A 17,776-nucleotide genomic window follows, 5' to 3' on the forward strand; every position below is an offset into this window, starting at 1 on the left:
TTGCCATGCAAGTCTGTCTTCAAAAGCGATGATAGCCCTGAAGGATTTGCAGCATACAGTTAAAATGGGAGAGGGACTGTCGTGACTCCCATCTTACATAAAATCATGCTGGATAATTAAAAGAATCCAGTATCAGAGAGTTTAATGTGGTGTGAGTTTGTTAGCTAGGGTGAAATTCTGAAAGGCCAAACATAAAATGTTGTACAAAAGTTGGTCTTGTCTTAAAAATATCTACAGGCAAGTTTAAAGTTTCTCATATGTACAAAAATCCTGTAAAGTCTTACGATGTTTGCATTAAAAACAGACATGCCACAGAGAAGACACGCACATTGCGTTTTCTAGACTGTGGTGTTTGTTTTTACAGAATCCAAGGCAGGCAAAATTCTCAAGTTTCAAGGATTATATCCAGTCAAAAGACCAGAAAGAAGAGGGCCCGCTGTGGTATAGCAGAAAGAAATCAGGAGATGCTGGTTCGAGGCCTGGCTCTGTGGCTAACTCTATGGCTGATTGGGCACCTTTCTTTGGTTTTCTTTTCCGTAAAACACAGGGACTAGACTAGAAATCCTCAATGGGTCCTTCCAGCTCTGTGACCGCTGACCAGTCACAGGGAAATCCAGGTCTCTTTCTTTTCTGTGCAGCGCAGGGTAAGAATAGATGATCTCATCCCTCCAGGTGGGCACATTAGAAGAAATGTCCCACTGATGCCATTCAAGAAGGAGGAGAAGAAATTGCTAACCAGGTTTCAGTAGGTCTCCTTGCTCTCCCTCCCACTGCCTCACTGGCCTTGGCACAGGGCTGCAGCACAGACAATACTAGGAACTTCATCCTGCTGGCTCATTTGTCAGGGTAATGAATGGCACCAGCATAGGGTCACAAAGGGCCAAAACATACTGGGGGATGACTAGCCTTTCATGCTAAAGCCAAGCCCTAGGAGGATTTAAAATACACACAAGTTAAACTTACACTTATCTGCTTCTTACGTGTGCTTGTTCCTCTAAATCAATCCTTTCCACGAATAGTAGTACCCACAGCTAAGGAAGCTGTTCTCTCAGGGATCCTTGGCTACCATAGTCCTTAACAGCGGCCTATATTTAGTGAGTACCTACTGTGTGCCAGACGCTTTTCCATATTACCTTGCTAAGTAACCCAGTGGGTGAGTAGCTGATTACTCTTCCTGCATCACACTTGAGCACCTGAGACTCAGAGGTGAATTGATCTCCCCAAGGTCACACAGGTTCTAAGTACCAGAGTCACTATTTGAACCCAGATAGTCAGACTTCAAAGCCCATCTTCTTTCATTCTCTACACTTCCTCCTTGATACTTATGGAAGTGACCTAGAGGTCCCCTAACCAAATTCTCTCATAGGGCAGGATTCCATTCCAGAATATCCTTGACCTACTTGCCACCTCCAGTGATAAGGAGCTTATCACCATGCTGGAAGCCCTTTTAGTTGTTCATCGTTCTCTCTGTTAATATCATATTGCTCCCACCAACTCCTATGAATTCCATTCTTTGCATCCAACTCTGCTTTTTGGACCCCAAAGAACAGGCCTGATGCTTCCTGCACTGGGGGCAAAACTCAGACACTGAAAACTACCAAAATACCCCATGCAAATCTTTTCTTCTCTTGCTTATATATACTTAGCCGTCCTTATGTCTAACCAATAGCTCTGAGGAAAAAGTAGCTGTATGTAGTTAAGAGAAAAACAAGCCTAGATCTGGGATCCAAAGACTCTTTCTTAGTTTGATTTTCAGGACACCCTTCTGTCCTGGTTACTACTCAGTTCTCTGTCCATCTCTATTTCTTCCCAGTCACCTTTTTTGGGCTCTTCTTCAGCTGTACCCTTAAAAGCTGATGTTCTGAACAGTTCTGCCTTGCATGATTCTTCACTCTGCACCCTCTCCCGCTGTGACCTCACCAGTCTTGTGGCTAATGACTTCCACATTTGGATCTTCAGCCCAGTTTCAGAGTGCTGTCCTGAACCCTGGCCATACGCCTAATTGCTCTCCTGGAGCATCCACCCAGATGTCCCACAGGCCCCTAAGATTCAACTTGTCTCAAGCGAAACTCATCATCTCTTCCAACCAACTACTCTTCTAGTGCTCCCCACCGAGGGAGGAGAGGCCAGATTACCACATCCTCCTCACCACAACCAGGCTGTTCCCAAGTCCCATGGATTCTCCTTTCTTGATCCCTCTCAGACCCATCATGACCACTGCCACCTTAGTTTAGGTGTCACACTTTTTGAATGAACTGACTCACACTTCTCCACAAGCCCTGAGTACGTGGGAAGATTCAGTTCATTGCCTGGCACCTATCGCACCTGCTATACCACTGTTTGAATAGCTCGCTTCTCCCAGGTAAAACAAGAAGCCCTATTTTATAGGGATGTAGACAGAGTATATAGAAATTCTTAGCACTGGACCTGGAACCTGGTGAGCACTTCATAAATATTTAGTAAGTTAGTCCTTAAAGGCAAAAAAACAGAAACAAAAAACAATGCCCATTCCTCCTGCATTTCCCTCCAGCATATGGCTGACCACCTAGTATAACTCAATACCAGCAGAACTTAAATACATCAGAGAAAACCTCTTCAGGGCATGTATGCTTTTCTGGTAAGCATTTTAAAATGAAGAGTTCACACATCTCTCTGTCTCTCTAAGGAGTTTATAAGACAAGCAGGTAGGCACAGTGGAAAGAGAATTAATCTTGGAGTCAAAGATCTAAATTTGAACTCTACTTTTCTGGTGTGTTTTTAAAAATAAAAACTAGTATGTTCTTGAATAACAAAACACCACACAAAAGAGAAAGACCTCAGCTTGCCTGGGGGCAATTTTTTTCTTTCATCCTGTGAACCAGAACTCTGAAGTACTCTGTAGCACATACCATTTAGTTGTAACAAATCTGTGGTTCTCCAACAAGATAAATCACATCAGACTGAGCCTTCAATGGTTAACATTTCAGTGGAATCTGCAACAGATGACAGCAGGCAAGTTCCAATCTTTGCTCCAATGTGTATTAGCAGAACATGTCAAAACCTAAATTAAAAGTTTTCACTCGCTTTAAAAAAAAATAAATCCTTTTGTTGGCAGTCTCCCACTGATGACATGTAACAATCTTTGCATATGAAATCGGCTAGTCCCCTGCTTCGCTGCTAACTTTGTAGAAGTTCCAAAGCGTTTCTGGAGCAAGTGATCTATTTGGACCGACAATGCCAAGCTGGGACCTGAGCCCTGAATGAGCTAAAATTACCAAAGCAAGAAGAACGTGGCTTTGGAAGCTATTCCCCCCCCAAGTGTGGGGTTTTTCTAGTCAAGGGAGTGATAAAGAATGTTGACTCTTTCCAGATGAACAACGTTGAATGAAACCTCAGAATCCCGCTGCAGGTTTCTGCTCTGAAAAACAAGTTGCTGCTACAGAGGTTCCTGTCCTTTCCTACTTCCGCTCCCCAAACATAATAAATGCACCTGTCTACCCCAAGTTCATGAGTTCAGCACAGGCTGGCTGGTGTGGACTGCGTGCTGGGCACTTGCAGGCACAGAGACCAGGGAGATGGGGCCCTGTCCTAGAGGAGTTCACTGGCTGGTAAGGTAGACAGGCACACTGAAACAAAACCCAAAATGCTAAGATCCATAAGCAAGGGACAAGCAACGGAAAGGGAGAGCTCTGAGGAGGGAGAATCTCCTCTTGGGGCAGAGGGTAGAACCGGGAACACCCTTGAGGCAGTGGGGCTCCCAGTGTATTTTGTCCCCTCCTCTACAGCCCTCAGCTCGCTGGACCACACACATGTCACATGTGTGCCTTTCCCACTCGAAGGTGAGCTTCATGGGCAGAGGCCCCACATCAGACAATGATTAATCCATCTTTGTTGGCTCAAAGGAGTGACTGCGGGTGTGTTCTCAAGAAGGCACGAAATACCGGAGGTCTATGGAAAGTAGGAAGGGTGGATGAGGCTGGAGAAGGGAGGGAGGGCTCAGGCTGCTATAAATACCAGGAAGCTGAAGTTTAATTCACTAGGCAAGAGGGAGCTACAGAAGGTTCTAAGGAGAGAAGTGAATTGACCTAAGACTTCGTTTTAGAAGACTATTCTGATGGTGATTTAGAAATGAGACTGCAGAAAGGGTGAGCAACCAGAAGGCCTCTGCATTGGTTTAGACAAAGAAAAACTGGTACAGGCCTGAATGCGCAGTGGCAGTAGGGCTGGAAAAGAAAGACTTAAAAGAGAACCTGCAAAGCCCACCTAGAATTGGCCTTTTCTTTGCTCCCACCCCTCTCCCTGCCAGTGCCTGGCTTCTACCTATAATTCTTACCATGGGCCCTATGACTACATATTACCTGAGGATGATGCCCCTTTCTTCTCCATCACTCTGCCCCTGACAAAAACCTATACTTTTCAGGGCCTGATAAGTGAACTCTTGTCTGCCCCAGGCCGTGCTGTCATTTCAATGCCAGTACCTCAGCTGTACTGGTGCATTCACTTACTATGGCACTGGGCCTGGCATGTAGGAAGCAGTAAAGGGACATCTGACGACCAAAGGAATTTAGCACACCCAAATAATAACATAGCATAGGTGCCTGGATGGAATAACATAGAATTTTAAGACTGAGCCTACTGAAACCAGTTTTTGCCCCATAAAAACCACAGAATTCAATCCTATGAGCCACAGTAGCAGGCCAGATTGCAGTTGGATAATAGTGAGCTCTCGACATGGGTAGCTCTCACTTTCACAACCTGTTTGGCAAATAAATGAGAGTGAGCAAAGAGAGACCAACGGTGAACCAAGTCTTGAGTCACATGGCTCCTCCACAGAGGATGGGAGCTCCTCTGAGATTTCCTTAGTAAAATGACAACTAAAGGCAGAGAGGGCACGGAGTGTGTGCTCTGTAGGAGGGAGGCTGGTAAGAGAGGAAGAAGACGAGCAGAATGGGCTTGAAAACTCTGAAATGAAAACTGTCCACTGGCTCAAAAACTGGCCTTGAGCGACACATTTCAGGGTCATTTCTTCCATTGGCTTTCACTCCTTCCAAGCATGCTGTGTGGTGGGTGGGAAGATTAGCTACTTTACAAAGCAGACTGCCAAGCAGGGCCTTGGCACTGGAAGACCTGTTTTCCAAGGCCAGCTTTGCCATTTATTAGCAGGCAAGTCTCAGCCTTGGTGTCCTCATCTAGGAAATGGAAATAGTCATAGCGATCTCTACCGACAGGGGCAAAGGGAGGACTAACAGAGACAATGCACATACACGTAGCAAAATCATCAGTACAGGTGGGTTTGTTTCTTTTTTCCTTGAAATGATATCACAATCTGTTGAGAGGAGGGCTGTACTGTAGGGTCTGATGCAAATGAAGCCATGACATAAACCACCACAGGCTGGAAAAATGCAACGCCCCACAGCAGTGTCTTTGACATTTCCTGGATATAAGAAGAGGTACACTTGAACACAGCTCTGGGTTGGCCCTGGGAAATACCCAGTAAAGTAACACACTTGTCACCCAAAGCCATAAAGTAGCCCTAAAACTGCCCCTGAACCCATGCTGTTGTTGCCAGAGAGGGATTAACTACTCATGGCTAATTCACAAACATAAAGCCATCTCTGCCTCACCATTGAGAGCTCATCTCCTCACATTTGATGCCACAACACAGTGGTGTTTATACCTGGGAGATGCCAGAAGATGAGCTCTTTAAGATGAAGTCACTGTGAGCAATTCTCAGAGCCACCACGTTCAAGTCAAGATGGAATTTCAAGACACACAGGAGAATTCTTTCAGGATAAATGAATCCCCAAACCCACCCTGGTCCTTTCAATCAGGTCTGCAGCCAGGGCATCGGCTCCCATTTAAAAATTAACCAGCTGATTGGAATTCGAAATGTGGTCTAGCCAACCTCAAGTTGTTTCTTCCTCTCCTTTTCTCCTCCCAAGGAAAGAAGTGAACGAGGTAGGGGAGGCACTTTCAACTCACTTTGCTCAACTGGCACCATGGTTCTTCTCTGGATCTACTCTGCAAATTTCCAGATGGTGCCTAGATGTGTTGTTGTTGTTGTTGTTTTTAATAACCCCAGAGATTTATCAACATTCCAACTTGGAGGATGAATAGTCTATAGATTGAAGATTCATGGTTCTAGGACCAATAACTACATTTCTTACTTATGAGGACTTTCATTGATTTTTAAAATCAGAGTCGGTGAGGGCTGCCTAGCAGCCTCTCTGCAGTGCTTGAAGAGCCAAGCAGTTTGTTTGCTGAAAGAACAAGTGGATGAATGAACAATCTCTAAAGGAGGAAAGCAGTCATTAACACACTAAGTCACATACATACCGCTGACTTCTGACACACACCCCTTCCCTTCTCCTAAGGCCCTTCCAGATCTAGGAGTATAATACAATCATCAAGAAGCATGCTTTCTTTTCTTCTAGCCAAAGGGAAGCTGAGGTTACAACCTAGTTACAACTTCCTCAGGCCTATACTCTTGGGAAATAATCTCCTAGCCCCTTCCGTTAGGTAATTAAAAGCAAACGAACAAAATAAAACCTAATCAGCTACAAAGGTTTCCCTTTTCTATCTGCATGCTTCCTCTCATTCTGGTTTTCTGGACTCATCTGTCCTCGGGTGTTGTGAATGGGCCTATACCCCTGTACCCCGGAGTGTGTCAGAGAAGTGGTGAGGATACAGTCTGTCAAAAAGGGCGACCAGTCTTTAGTTCTTCTTCCCCACTCCTCAACTGCAAACCCACTTTCCAGAGGCCACGTGAGGTGGTGGAAAGGACCTAGAGTCACGAGCCAGAGCTCTGACCTGCTAATTTGCCATGGGACCCTAGGCAAGTCACTTCTGTGTTTCAAGCCAGTTTCTTTATCTGCCAAGTTTAAATATGATACATGCTGGCTTCATCTTTCAGGCTAAATGTGAGAAAGCAAAGGAAGTCGGAAAGATTGGAAAGGTCTTAAAACTACGACATCTTCATGCAGTTAGGAACTGGCCTTCCCTTCCTAACCCTGGTCTTCCCTTCCAAGTGGAGACCGGGCCAGCTGACTATCCCTGCCCACTCCAAGGTACCCGCCCCCCCCCCCCCAGCAGCAGCTAAAAGGCTGCTCCCCAAAACAGAAGTGATACTTTCTTCTTCCTCTCATGTCTGTACCCAAGTCTCTCAGTACTAGCTGGGAAAGAGTGTCCACTGACTTCTCTTTACAAAGAAAAAGGTGCCTCAATGTGGCAGAAATAACTTGGTGTAGGAGGCTGAAAGGCTGGTTTCTTGTCCTATCAGCAGCTGAACCTCAGTGTCCTCATCTGTCAAAATGGGGATGAGACCACCTGCCTTGCCATTTGTCAGGGCCCTGAGGAAGCAGGAATGGGAGGTCTGGTCTTAACCTGACCAGAAACTCTTTCCTCGCCCTCAGCTCTCAACCCAGGGAGGCTTCTGGGAGATTCAAAAGGGGTGTGGAGGCTGAGGGATGCTGAGTGCCACTATTACCTCTGCCACCTAGCCAGGAAGGGGCAGGAGAGAGTGGCATGCAGAGATCAAGGCCTCCTCATCCTGTCCAATGATGACCCGGATGGGACAAGCATGTCATAGCTTCCTTCTGTGAAGGGGGACTCCCACCTAGAAGAGTCTGACAACATCCAGCTAGCCTCCTCAGTTCCAGGAGGCACCAAGGGCCTTAAAGGAAGACAGACAGAGAAACTTGAGGAGACAGAAGGAGCAGAGAGGGAAAGGACCAAAGAGAAGGTGAGAGGCAGAGAAATGAACGTGCAAAGGAAGGGAGAGAAAAGAAAAGTGAAGGAACCAGGAGAACAGGCAGAAACAGAAAGAGGACTGACGGAGAAAGAGCGATGGAGACAGACTGACAGCGCGGGAGTGTCGGGGAGGCGGGGAAGACAAAGGGGACCATCCGGTGTTTTTAACTGGTCTGGCCTTTTCGAGCCACCCCATCCCCAAAAGAAAAGCCTAGGGGGCGGGAGGAGGAGGCCGAAGCGAGCAGAGGCTCCCCCCGGCCCCCTCCGCCCCGGGTCCCTGCCCCCGCCCGGGTCCCGCCGTCCCTCCCGGCCCGCTCGCTCACCTGCCAGCGCCAGGATCTGGGCCTTGTGGAGCAGAAGCGCGCCCCAGTCGCGGGGGGCGCGCGGGGGGCTCTCGGGCCCGGCGCCCAGCTCCTCCGGGCCCCGGTACACGGCGTACACCTTCTGGTTGTCAAAATCCAGCCGCGAGCGGGGGCTGAAGTCGCGCACGCACGACACTGGCAGCGCGTAGCAGACGTTGTCCTCCAGGAACCGCACAAAGGCGTACATGGTGGGCGCCGGGGGCGGGCCCCGGTCGGGCCGGTCAGCCCGCGGGGCGGGCGCGGAGGTGGGGACCCGGCGGGGGGCGCGGGCCGCGCGGCCGGGCCGGGGGGCGGGGGCGGCTCCCCGGGACCCGGGCTCCCCCCACTGTTATTGTTCCTGAAAGCACCGCTCTGCCAATCGGCTGCTCTCGCCTGGGCGCGGAAAAGAGAGGGAGGGGGGGTAAGGGGGCGGGGGGCGGGTGAGGGGGGTTTGGAAGCGCACCGCCACTCGCAAAGTCAGACCCGAGCAATCACAGCCGGAGCGCGATTCGCGTAGGGAGAGGAAAGGGCAGGGAGACTGAATGGCAATAACAATAATAATAATAATAATAATAATAACAACAACAACAACAACAATAGCATTGCAGGAGAGGAAAAAAATGCATCGACGAAAAGTCGCGCTGCGTGCGGAGAGTATGATACCGCTTCAACAATCGCGCTGCAAAACAAATCGAATCGCAACAAAACTGCACTGCAAAGGAGGGAAGAGAGTGTGAGAGAATGAACGCAGGGTATGGGAAGGGGGGCAGTCTCGTTGGGATCCCTTAGTGTAAACTTGCACTTGCAAGCGAGCAGAATTTTAGAGTGTTTCAAATAATTGTAGCCACTCCTCTTAGCTCCTTTAGTTCCCTTATCATTTTTTTCTTCTTTTTTTGCAAAACTGCCAGGTCCTGCTGTGGGGAGGGTCAGTCAGCCAGAAACGTTCTCCCAGAGCTGCCAAACTAGTTCTGACCAGACCGGGGGCTTATCTGGGATTTCCAGTTGGACCAGCTGGCTGGGGTGGTGGAGGGTTAGTCCAGGGCAGCTCTCAGCCAGAGAGAGCAGGGGGCGACCCTCTCCCCTGTAGTCTTCGTCCACCGAAGCCCCTCTCCACCAAGTGGCTGGGACCACTTGGAATGAAGCAGGGAGTGGAGGGGTGCTCTGAGGGAGGCAAGCCCAGGGTTAGCTGGGCATTTTGGAGCACTTTGAGTTCAGGAATGGGACTCCGAGGAATACCAGTCTTTGCTCTGTCCTTAGTTTTCTAGGAGGAAAAGAGCTTGGAGGGGCTTGGGTACCCCCAGACTAGTCATGAAACAACTGAAAAAGGGCTGACGGGTCTCTGCTCACAGGGACCAGAGCCTGTTCAGAGGGGACCAGCAGTCTCACACTGACGCCCCTGTATCATACATGGCTGCTTATATCCCCAATTTCCAGCCCAGGCCTGGCACTTGGTAGGGACTTCAATTTGGTGTGAAGAACAATAAATAGAAATCTGCATTCAGCCAGCCATCCAGTAATTCATTCTTCTAGTCAAGTAACCGATATTTTTTGGGTATGCACTATATGCCAGATTCTGGCTAGGTGCTAGTAGTAGAGAGATGAACAGACCAGACAAACACCTAGATTCCTTGCAGTGTTAGATAGTGCATCAGAAATTGAGGTTTTGGATACCTATGCCAAAATTAGATATGTTATTAAATGGATAACACCTTCCCTGTCCTCAAAACCCTTATGGTCCCGTCCGAGAGTAGTAAAAATGTTTAAGTAAGTGATTATGTTATAGTCAGACAAGTGTTCTCATGGAGGAATGCTTAATGGAGGTGGCAGACCTAATTAAATGTTATATATTTTTAAAATTTATTTAAATGAACTCGAGGTGTAAAAAAAATGCACTAAAATATTGTTTCATAGTAGTGGTGAGTGATTTTGTTTTCTTTGTGTTTTACATTTATATGTTTATATTTAACTATTTTCCACAATAAGCAGGCATTATGTTATGATCAGAAAGTATTACCTATTATTTTTATTTTTTTTTTAAAGTCTACTTATTTTTGAGACAGGGAGAGACAGAGCATGAACAGGGGAGGGTCAGAGAGAGGGAGACACAGAATCTGAAGCAGGCTCCAGGCTCTGAGCTGTCAGCACAGAGCCCAACGCGGGGCTAGAACTCATGGACTGCGAGATCATGACCTGAGCCGAAGTCGGCCACTTAACCAACTGAGCCACCCAGGCACCCCTACATATTATTTTAAAAAAAAGCACTCTACTCACATTTTGGATCAGCTACACTAATGATGAAGCTGGTAAGCCAAAACCCCCAAATTATTTCATCGTGATTTGGGGATTATGTTAAATGGGTGAACCTCATTAACACATATCTCCCAGATCCAAATGCACAGGTCAGATTAAGCTCCCTTAAACCGCGTCTGTATATATGTGGTTGTAGCCAGATATGACCACTAGTTTCCTGATGCAGATGTTGGCCTGACGTTGACCCACATGCTTGTGGAAAAATGAGGTGCCACACTGAGTTGTTCCAGAAGATTTACCTTCATGATTATGATTTCTTTGGACTGATCTTAAATGAGGTTTTATCTTAAGAATACATTCCTATGGTGGCCAAGGGGAAGTAATGTGTAGCAAGGCTTCTGATAATTCACAAGATGGATCATGCAGAGTTGGCCATATTTAATGAAAGTCCACGAAGCTCCAAATTAGGTTTGCAAAATAATTTCAGGTAGTACCATGGCCAACCTCCTATGCCATCTAAATGAAAGTGACCCCCAAATACAGTATCAGTCTCCTTTTTCTTACCACTTTACTGGAAATAGTACATACAGACACTTTAAACTATTTGACATTTCCCAAGATAGCATGCTTTATCAGGTCCCAAGCCTTTATGATTGCTCTGCCCTCTTTCTGGGAAGTTCTTCCTCTTAGGGCACATGCTGACATCAATTTCCCCCAAACCAGCTCTAATGTCACCTCCTTTGTGAAGTCTTCCCCAACCGTTTGCACTCCTGAAGCACAGGTGATCTCCGTCTACTATTTTGTGCCAGCACCTTTTATCTTCCCTCATTACAATGAGCTCTTCGAGGGGGTACAAAAAAGGCTGAGTAACCTCGGAATCCCAGGTTCCTAGCATATTTAGATGCTTATAAAACAAATGTATTAAAGAAAGAGAACACGAGGTGCACCGTTTTTCTGAAAATCTGCTCCCTTTTTTCAGAGTTGGAGTTGAACCCAACTCTATCTCATTCCCAGTGACCAAAGGGTAGGCACTGTTTCCACTCCTTGTAAGACAGATTTGTGAACATGTTAAATATCACCATACCCTCAGTTCCCCACCCAAGTCAGAGTAAATAATTCTCATAAGAAGGCAATTCCATGTCCCAAGAACCCAGAAAGATGAAAAGAACAAAGTGACACGGATGCTAGCAGAGTAAACACAGACTCAAATACATTTTGCACATAGGTGCACAGATTCTAGAGAAGGAACGACAGGTACGCAGGTATGGGATGCTCAAAGAGATACCACTGGACAGCCTAAGGGCAACAGAAAGACATCCCTGCTTCTGCTTCCAGTGTGACTCACACAGTCAGTCTTTAAACACAGCTTCATGGAGAACCTACTAAGTACTTCCTCTGCCCTAATGGAAATGGAGTCAAAGTACCTCTGACATGGAGACGCTAGCCCCAGGCTTTACTCAAGACAGTGCTGATTCATTGATTAGCAAGCAAAGATAGTTCAACAGTATAGATTTCAAACTTAAAGAGGTGGTTAAAATGTCAGGTTCGACCAAATCATGGTTGAATCCCCTCTTCAATATCCCTCTCCAATGGTCATCCATATTCCTCTTACACAGTTCTAATGTCAGGAGGTTTACTAGCACCCCTTAACTTTTGGACACTATTGACTGTGAGAAAGGTCTTTCTTACTTACACTGGGGCAGAACCTTTCACCTTGTAGCTGCCATAGTAGGTTCACCACGAAGAGTCTCATGTCAGCTCCTCCAATATGGAAAACTCGGGATCCTGTCTCCTTAGGATCTTATCTTTCTTCTGCTCAGACATCTTCATTTCCTTCCCCTGTCTTTCCTCATGGGACCTGGTTTCAGTGATGATAATTGTGATATCTGCTTTTCCTCCAAATGTTACTATAGCCCAGGCATGCTGGAGCACCATGTATACATCTCAATTAATCCACACCAAACCCTTGAAGTGGGCATTATTAACCCCATGATAGAGTTGAGAAACTGGAGACCTACAGCAAAGCAGTTTGGCTGTGGGGGTCCCTGGAAGGTTGCAGTCATATTTACATTATAGACAGTCTGCTCTAGAGGCAGTGTAGGGTAAGGGCTGGGCGGGGGGGCAACGCTGGGGAGTGGGAGGCCTGTGATGAGGCTAACTGTCCTGTGCTTGCCCCTCCCCAGCCCCCTCTTTCTGCCGGCCAAATGTACTTTGCCTTTCGTCCAAGTCATTTTAATGGAGCAGAAAATGTACACATCTGGGGAAGCTTTGCAACTGCAGCTCCATTGTGCTGTCCTGTGGAGTTCTGCAGAGCCTTGGGTGAATGTCAAGCTCCTTCAGTTTAGCCAGCTGAGGCATGTTCAGTGGCAGCAGCGGGACTTATGTTTCATATTACTGCATGGAATTCTCAGTGTACTTTGCAAAACTATTTTAAGGAGACCTGGGTTCTGTGAATTTTAAAAGCAATTGGAGCATGTCTTTTCAACCTCGCCACTAATGATTGACCACATTTTTTCATGATTTTGCCTTTTTTTTTCCTCTGTGATATTTAATTTGACTTTTAAAGTCTCTGCTTTAAAATTCTTGCTCCCACCCCCAGAAAGTAACTTGCTGGGCTGTGAGCTCAGGGCCCCCATCTTCTCAGGTAAACTCGAGGAAGTGGATAGGTAAACTAGGAGGCTCTGCACCTGCTGGGAGGCCCATGGTAGGCATTACCCTGAGTTGGGTACTGTCACCCCAAAGCGGGGGCATCAAGCCAATGCATCCACATAGACTCCTGGTCATGAAGTCTGGCTGGATTTGGTTGTGGGTTTGGGGCAGGGGAAGAGAACAGCAGTAGAGAGCAGGAAGGAAGGAAAGAGAGGAGTTGCTGTTGAGGACAAACTCAAAAGCCAGTGGACATTGCCTGAAGTTGGAAGGAATGCCAAATTGTCATGCAGGTGACAGCTTGGAGGGCCAAAGGAGTATGGGCTTTGGAATTGGCCCAGTGGTTAAACCCTGACTTTGCCACATCTTTTCTGTGACTTTGGGCAAGACAATTCACCTCTCTGAGCCTCAGTTTGATTATCTGTGAAATGAGGCTATCTTGTGGAGTTCTTGTGAGGCTCTGGGCAGGAATTTTTCACCCTCTCTGTTATCAGGATCACCTGGGAAACTTAAAAAAATATCCCATTTCCAGCTCCTATCCCCCAAGATCTTGATTCAATTGGTCTGGGGATAAGGCCTGGGCATTAATTTTTATTTCTTTTAAATTCCCAGATTATTCTAACATCAGACAAGGTTGAGTACTTCTAAGTTGTAAAATTTTAAGGTAACATGCCAGTCACATAGAAATTATTCAACGAGTTGTAGGTATTATTTTCAGGGGAAATATACAGAGTTCTGAAATGTCTATGTAACCTCTCTGAGGAACAGTAATTTCTTCATCTTAAACATGACATACCAATGTGAAAACAGGCAGCGTATTATTGTCTTAGGCCCCAGATCTAAATCCTGACCTAATAAGTAAGGCCTATTCTTCCTAAGTGTTTGGTCATGGACAAGTTTCTGAATCTCTCCAAGCCTCATTTTCTTAAAGGGGATATTCATACAGCTTCATAGGGTTGTTATGAGGATTAAATGAGATATGTAAATATAAATGTTTATGTCAAATGATTGGCACAGTGCCCAACACATAGTGAGTCCTCAATAAATTGTAGTTGCTGCTATTGTCATGCATATTATTATGTTTATTATGAGAGCTCTTATCCCCTTGCTGAGAATAAGGAGCCAATGAATGTTTATTGTATCAAATTGAATATAATGAGTTGAACAATGCTGATAATTATCCAATAAGTGCTCCCAGCATACTTCCATCCAAGTGCCACAGAGCCCTGGGCACAGATGGGTCACTAAAGAAGCTCAGATCTCACACATTCAAGCCTCTGAGGCTCGGGATGTTGCCCAAATTTGCAGCATACACTTCCAAGATATTGTGTTTGAAGCCATGCATTCTTTCAAACTGACTTTGTGAAGTACTTTCTTAGAATAAATAAAAACTTGTATGCATTACACAAAATGTGAAATGCAAAAACATTTATAGTGATTGAAAGCCTTGTGAATTAGCACCTTGGCTTGATGTTCAGATCAAGCAGACAATGGTCAAGCTCAACCAATGAGATCTCAGGTCTGTTACGACCTTATGTGGGTCACACAGATGAGTTAGTCATACAGATGACCTGAATCCAGGCATTCTACTTCAGTAGTATATACTCTACATAAGCAACACAAAGCAAACAAACTCCCAATGGTCAAAGACCAAAAGAAGTTTGGTTGAACAAGTATTTGTTTAGGGTTTTCCATATGCCAGTCTAGGTGCTAGGATACAACAGTGAAAAAACAGATAGGGTCTCTTCTCTAGTGGAGCAAATGAATTCCCAATGTAACCCAAAAAACAGTAGAAACCCCGTTTGTAGTTTTCTTTTAGTGCCACTAGATAGGTTGACATTTTCAAACAGTTATCTCTAAGGAGAAAACAAAATGGTCGAAGACCAGTAGAAGAGATTGTGACAAGGGAACATTATTTGAATTGGTTTTGAAAAGAAACAAAAAAGTTGGCTTACCTTGGAAGAATGCAACTTGCCTCAATTATGAATTTTAATTAGGGGCCGATTAGTTTTAGAAGCTGCCTCTGGTTTCACTTATTAGATAAACTCATTCTGTTATTTTTCAGCTGAAATGTCACTTCTTCAGGAAAGTCCTTCCTGACTTGTTCCTCCTACTGGAGGAACCCTCCACAGACCTCTGCCTTCCACAGACTAGCTCAGGTCCCTTTTACATATTTTCACAGCTCCTTATATTTTTCATCGTGGGGTTTATTGTAATATGTAATATACATTTATTCTATTATTGCCTGTTTCTGCTGGTAGACCAAAAGCTCCACTAGAGAAGAGATCCTATAAATTTTCTTCACTATTGTATCCTGCCATCTAGCCTGGCATATGGGAGATCCTAAACAAATACTTGTTGAATTAGTGAAGTCGAAACATAGACCCTGGAGGAGAGGAAAGTTCCCAAAGGTGAGGAAGAAGAGGTATTCTTAGGGCTTTATTCTGTCCCTCTGAGTCTCACCTTCCTCTTGTGAGTGTGTCTCTGTTTCTGGGCCCCTACCATGTCTGGTTCCCAAGTGTGGCCCAAAAAAACAATAAAAGCCCCCTTTGTAGTTTTCTTTTAGTGTCACTAGATAGGTTGACATTTTCAAAAGGTTATCTCTAAGGAGAGAACAAAATGGGTATAATTATAGAAAAATGTGCATAATGGAAAAATAGTCAAGTTGACAATCACACATAGTTGACACAGGCTCATTCCAATACCAAGATAATAGTATTAGGAACCTCACTGGCACAGTTCATGCGTCTCCTGGGAAACAAGATGGTGATTCAGCTTCATCCTGCAAGGCTAGACTTCCTTCTTACCCTGCTGTTGGCTGAAGTCACTGACTCTCTAACCCCCTAGTCTTCTGATGATTCCAACATTATTTGGTAGGAAACAGGTCCTTTAAAGACCATATGCTAGTTCTCTGGTTACCATCTCTGCTCATCTCAAGTACCTCCTGGCTCAGAATGTCTGCCCTTCACAGTCCTCATATGGTCAGAGTGCAGCCCACAGTGTCATTCACTCTTAGGCTTTTGTTTGGTAACTCTGGCTGCCATTCTGATGAGAGGCACAAAAGGGAATATTCATTTAGGAAGTCAACTCATCTCTGAAACTCATAGCAAATTATGAACAACTCTTTTTCTTAGGAATGTCTCCTAACCAGACCATAAATTCAGTATAAAATCAGAAGAAAGGAACGAAAATGGAACTAACAATTATTGATTTCCAGGACAGAAACAGTATTGATTGCTTTACATATGAACTCCTTTCATCTTTTCAAAACAACCCATAACTATTAATAACCCATTACTATTATTATCTCTATTTTTCTTATGAGGAAGCTATGACTTAGGGAGGTGATAGAAGTTGTTTATAGTCCCGTGGAGAATACTTGAACCTCAGTTTTTTGATCCAAAGCTTGAGTTTCAGGGCATGTTTTGATGTAGGCCCTACCTCAGTTTCCTGAGACAACAGGAGCTAAACTGCCCATGGAATTTGACCTCTTTTTCTGAAAGGCTTGAATCTCCACTTAGAAATCTGAGAACTGGGTCTTATGAGAAAGTCCAATAACTATCATTCCAAGCATCCCTAACTTGAGTAGCTAATGATTCTGTGAATACTGAGAATTTGATAACATTATCTGGCCTGAATCTTTCAAGTACTATGAGTTTTCTAACTGTTCAAGCAGATTTCTATAGTCTTATACCTTCTGTTAATGGGAGTTTGAACCTGCTGGGAATCACCTGTTACTTCATGGTCTAGGTGGAGACTCCTCTGAGCCAGAACAAAATAGGATCTGAGAGCTCCGGTCAGAGATATCTCTGGGTGAAGAAGTGTCACCTCCTCCCAAACCTGTTCTTATCCTGCTGTTGTTTGGAGGAATGTGAGTAAGAATAGGAATTATAGCCGTGAACCTTTGTGGAATGCTTCCCTCATACCAGGCTTTGCATACATTTCTCATTTAATCCTCAAAATAACCCTGGGTAGTAGGTACGATTAGATAGCCTCATTTTAAAGTTAAGGAAACTGAGACATAGGGATGTTAGATACCTTGTCCAAGGTCACTCAGAAATAAATGGTGGAGCCAGGATTTGTGACTCAGGTTGCTTGACTCTAGAGCCCCAACCGTGGACTTCTACTCCAATTCTGGTTCCCCCTGAGTCTGACTCTTGCCTCAGTGAAAGTGATCTGTGTCCTTCTAGCTAACATGGGGAGGTGATAGAGAATCATTCTCAGAGGGTCATATGCTGGTTCTCTAGGGATGTCCAGATCATCTTGATTGATCCAGGCAATACCCTGGCTGCCACTATCTAAAAAGCACCCTGGAGTTCATTGATATTTCCATCCTATGTTGTGGTAGGTGAGAGTGTACTAGATTCAACCCATAGTCTAAATAAAATTTTCTTTTATTTACTCAAAACAAGTTTCTTTATTTAGTAGCCCAGTAAATCCACCTATTATGCTAACCAGAAAAAAAAAGTCTTTGACCTCTGAGTTTTTATATCATGATGGAGAAATGACTCATATATACAATTTACAACACATTTTCTGTTGATAGTTCTTTTTCATATATTCCTTTTGTGCCGGTGGTAGGTGAATTGGAGTGCAGAATATCAAAACCCTACCTCCCCCTTTTTACTATCAGGCATACCCTTAGTAGCAATGCAGAAATATGGCAAGAAGAGAGGAAAACATGATAATCCATTAAGGGTGAAACATTCCTCCTAAAACATAGAATAACAGGAGCAAGGCACACGGGGGCTTGTGAAACTCTAGAGGAAGTGGTTAGGGAGACATTTAACTCAACTGGTAGGCAGAGTAGG

General features: G+C 45.1%; 1 protein-coding gene across 2 annotated transcripts in view; it reads right to left on the reverse strand.

The window, feature by feature from the left end:
• BEND5 (BEN domain containing 5) overlaps positions 1-8,304 on the reverse strand; it is a 48,147-nt gene extending 39,843 nt beyond the window's left edge. The window contains exon 1 of one of the 2 annotated variants that reach the window (XM_030325360.1): positions 8,052-8,304. In XM_030325360.1, the coding sequence (XP_030181220.1) occupies positions 8,052-8,277 (226 nt within the window). In that variant the 5' untranslated portion in view covers positions 8,278-8,304. Of the gene's footprint in view, positions 1-2,888; positions 2,990-8,051 lie in introns of those variants that run through there. The other variant, XM_032594296.1, reaches the window with a different exon arrangement.
• Between the last annotated feature and the right edge of the window lie 9,472 nt (positions 8,305-17,776).

This window comes from Lynx canadensis, chromosome C1 (assembly GCF_007474595.2).
Source record: "Lynx canadensis isolate LIC74 chromosome C1, mLynCan4.pri.v2, whole genome shotgun sequence".
In the NCBI taxonomy this organism is placed as follows: Eukaryota; Metazoa; Chordata; class Mammalia; order Carnivora; family Felidae; genus Lynx; species Lynx canadensis.